Consider the following 1,069-nt stretch of genomic DNA (forward strand, 5'->3'; position numbering starts at 1 on the left):
TACATCACAATACAAATATGGCCATTTATTATCTAACACTATATCTACAAATTAACATTACTGTAAAATTTAATTGCTAGCTAATCTATTTTTATAGAAAAGCTCGCACCGCAGGAACAACCAATATCAGCATTAGGATTTTGTACAACTCTAAAAGCAGATCGTATAAGTTCCGTGTGATAATCAATGGTAGATCCCTTTATATATTCTAAAGAAGTCTCATCAACTACTACTTTCACTCCTTCCTTTTCAAAGATTCTGAAATTATAAATTTAAATATACCCACTATTAGTGAAGATTTCACATACACATTAGTTATGGAATTATTATAATTATATCTATTTCTTTTATTTGATGTCTTAGGATTGAAATATAGAATAATCGTATTTATAGAAATCAATATTCAATATGTGAAAATTAATATTGAATAAAAACTACACTTATCAACATTATAATGGTGCGATTAATGATTAATGAAATTGACAAGCAATACTTGTAACCTTATTTGATACTACTAAAAGAATACAGAAATTATAGTTGTATCGGAATAAGTTAGTTTTCTACAAACAAATAACCACCATATATATATCTTTATACTGATGTAAAAATAGATTTCGAAATATAAAACCGTTTTTTATGTATGTACTGTTGAACGATATTTACAGTTACATGAGATGTGATTTTGATACTTGAATAGTCATTAAAGTCAATACACAATTTAATAACAAATAGCTATTGTATATACTAACTTATCGTCCTCCGTGATCTTATCATCTAAATCGAATTTGTATTGAAATCCCGAACATCCACCGCTTTCTACGCAGAGCCTCAAAAATTGATTTCCTTCACATAACTGCTTTAATTTCTGTACACAGGTTTCACTTAGAGCAATAGCATTTTGAGAGGTATTGCTACTTTGAGATGACATATATTTACAATAGTAAATGTATCCCGGCCGTATAGACCGCCAGGTCTTTAAAAACATTGTGAAAAACTAGAATTACCGTCTTCTTACACCATAAAACGCTCAGACGTTTTTTGCTGTGATTATTTTATATTTGTAATAAAA

At 28.4% G+C, this 1,069-nt stretch overlaps 1 protein-coding gene across 1 annotated transcript; it reads right to left on the minus strand.

Moving 5' to 3' along the window:
* Window positions 1-1,069, minus strand: LOC116771364 (iron-sulfur cluster assembly 2 homolog, mitochondrial). The gene is made up of 2 exons (XM_032663207.2): window positions 750-1,069; window positions 1-258 (listed from the first exon to the last, which is right to left on the minus strand). Exons 1-2 carry the CDS (start codon window positions 983-985, stop codon window positions 81-83), a joined length of 414 nt encoding a protein of 137 aa, XP_032519098.2. The 5' UTR covers window positions 986-1,069; the 3' UTR covers window positions 1-80.

The sequence above is a fragment of the Danaus plexippus genome, chromosome 17 (genome assembly GCF_018135715.1).
Source record: "Danaus plexippus chromosome 17, MEX_DaPlex, whole genome shotgun sequence".
Lineage (NCBI taxonomy): Eukaryota > Metazoa > Arthropoda > Insecta > Lepidoptera > Nymphalidae > Danaus > Danaus plexippus.

What these genes read in the sequence shown, in the direction of transcription:
- LOC116771364 (XM_032663207.2), bottom strand. Translation starts at nt 985, where the DNA reads ATGTTTTTAAAGACCTGGCGGTCTATACGGCCGGGATACATTTACTAT. An exon ending in AAGATCACGGAGGACGATAA is followed by an intron (nt 259 to 749) that starts GTTAGTATATAC and finishes TTATAATTTCAG; the next exon opens with AATCTTTGAAAAGGAAGGAG.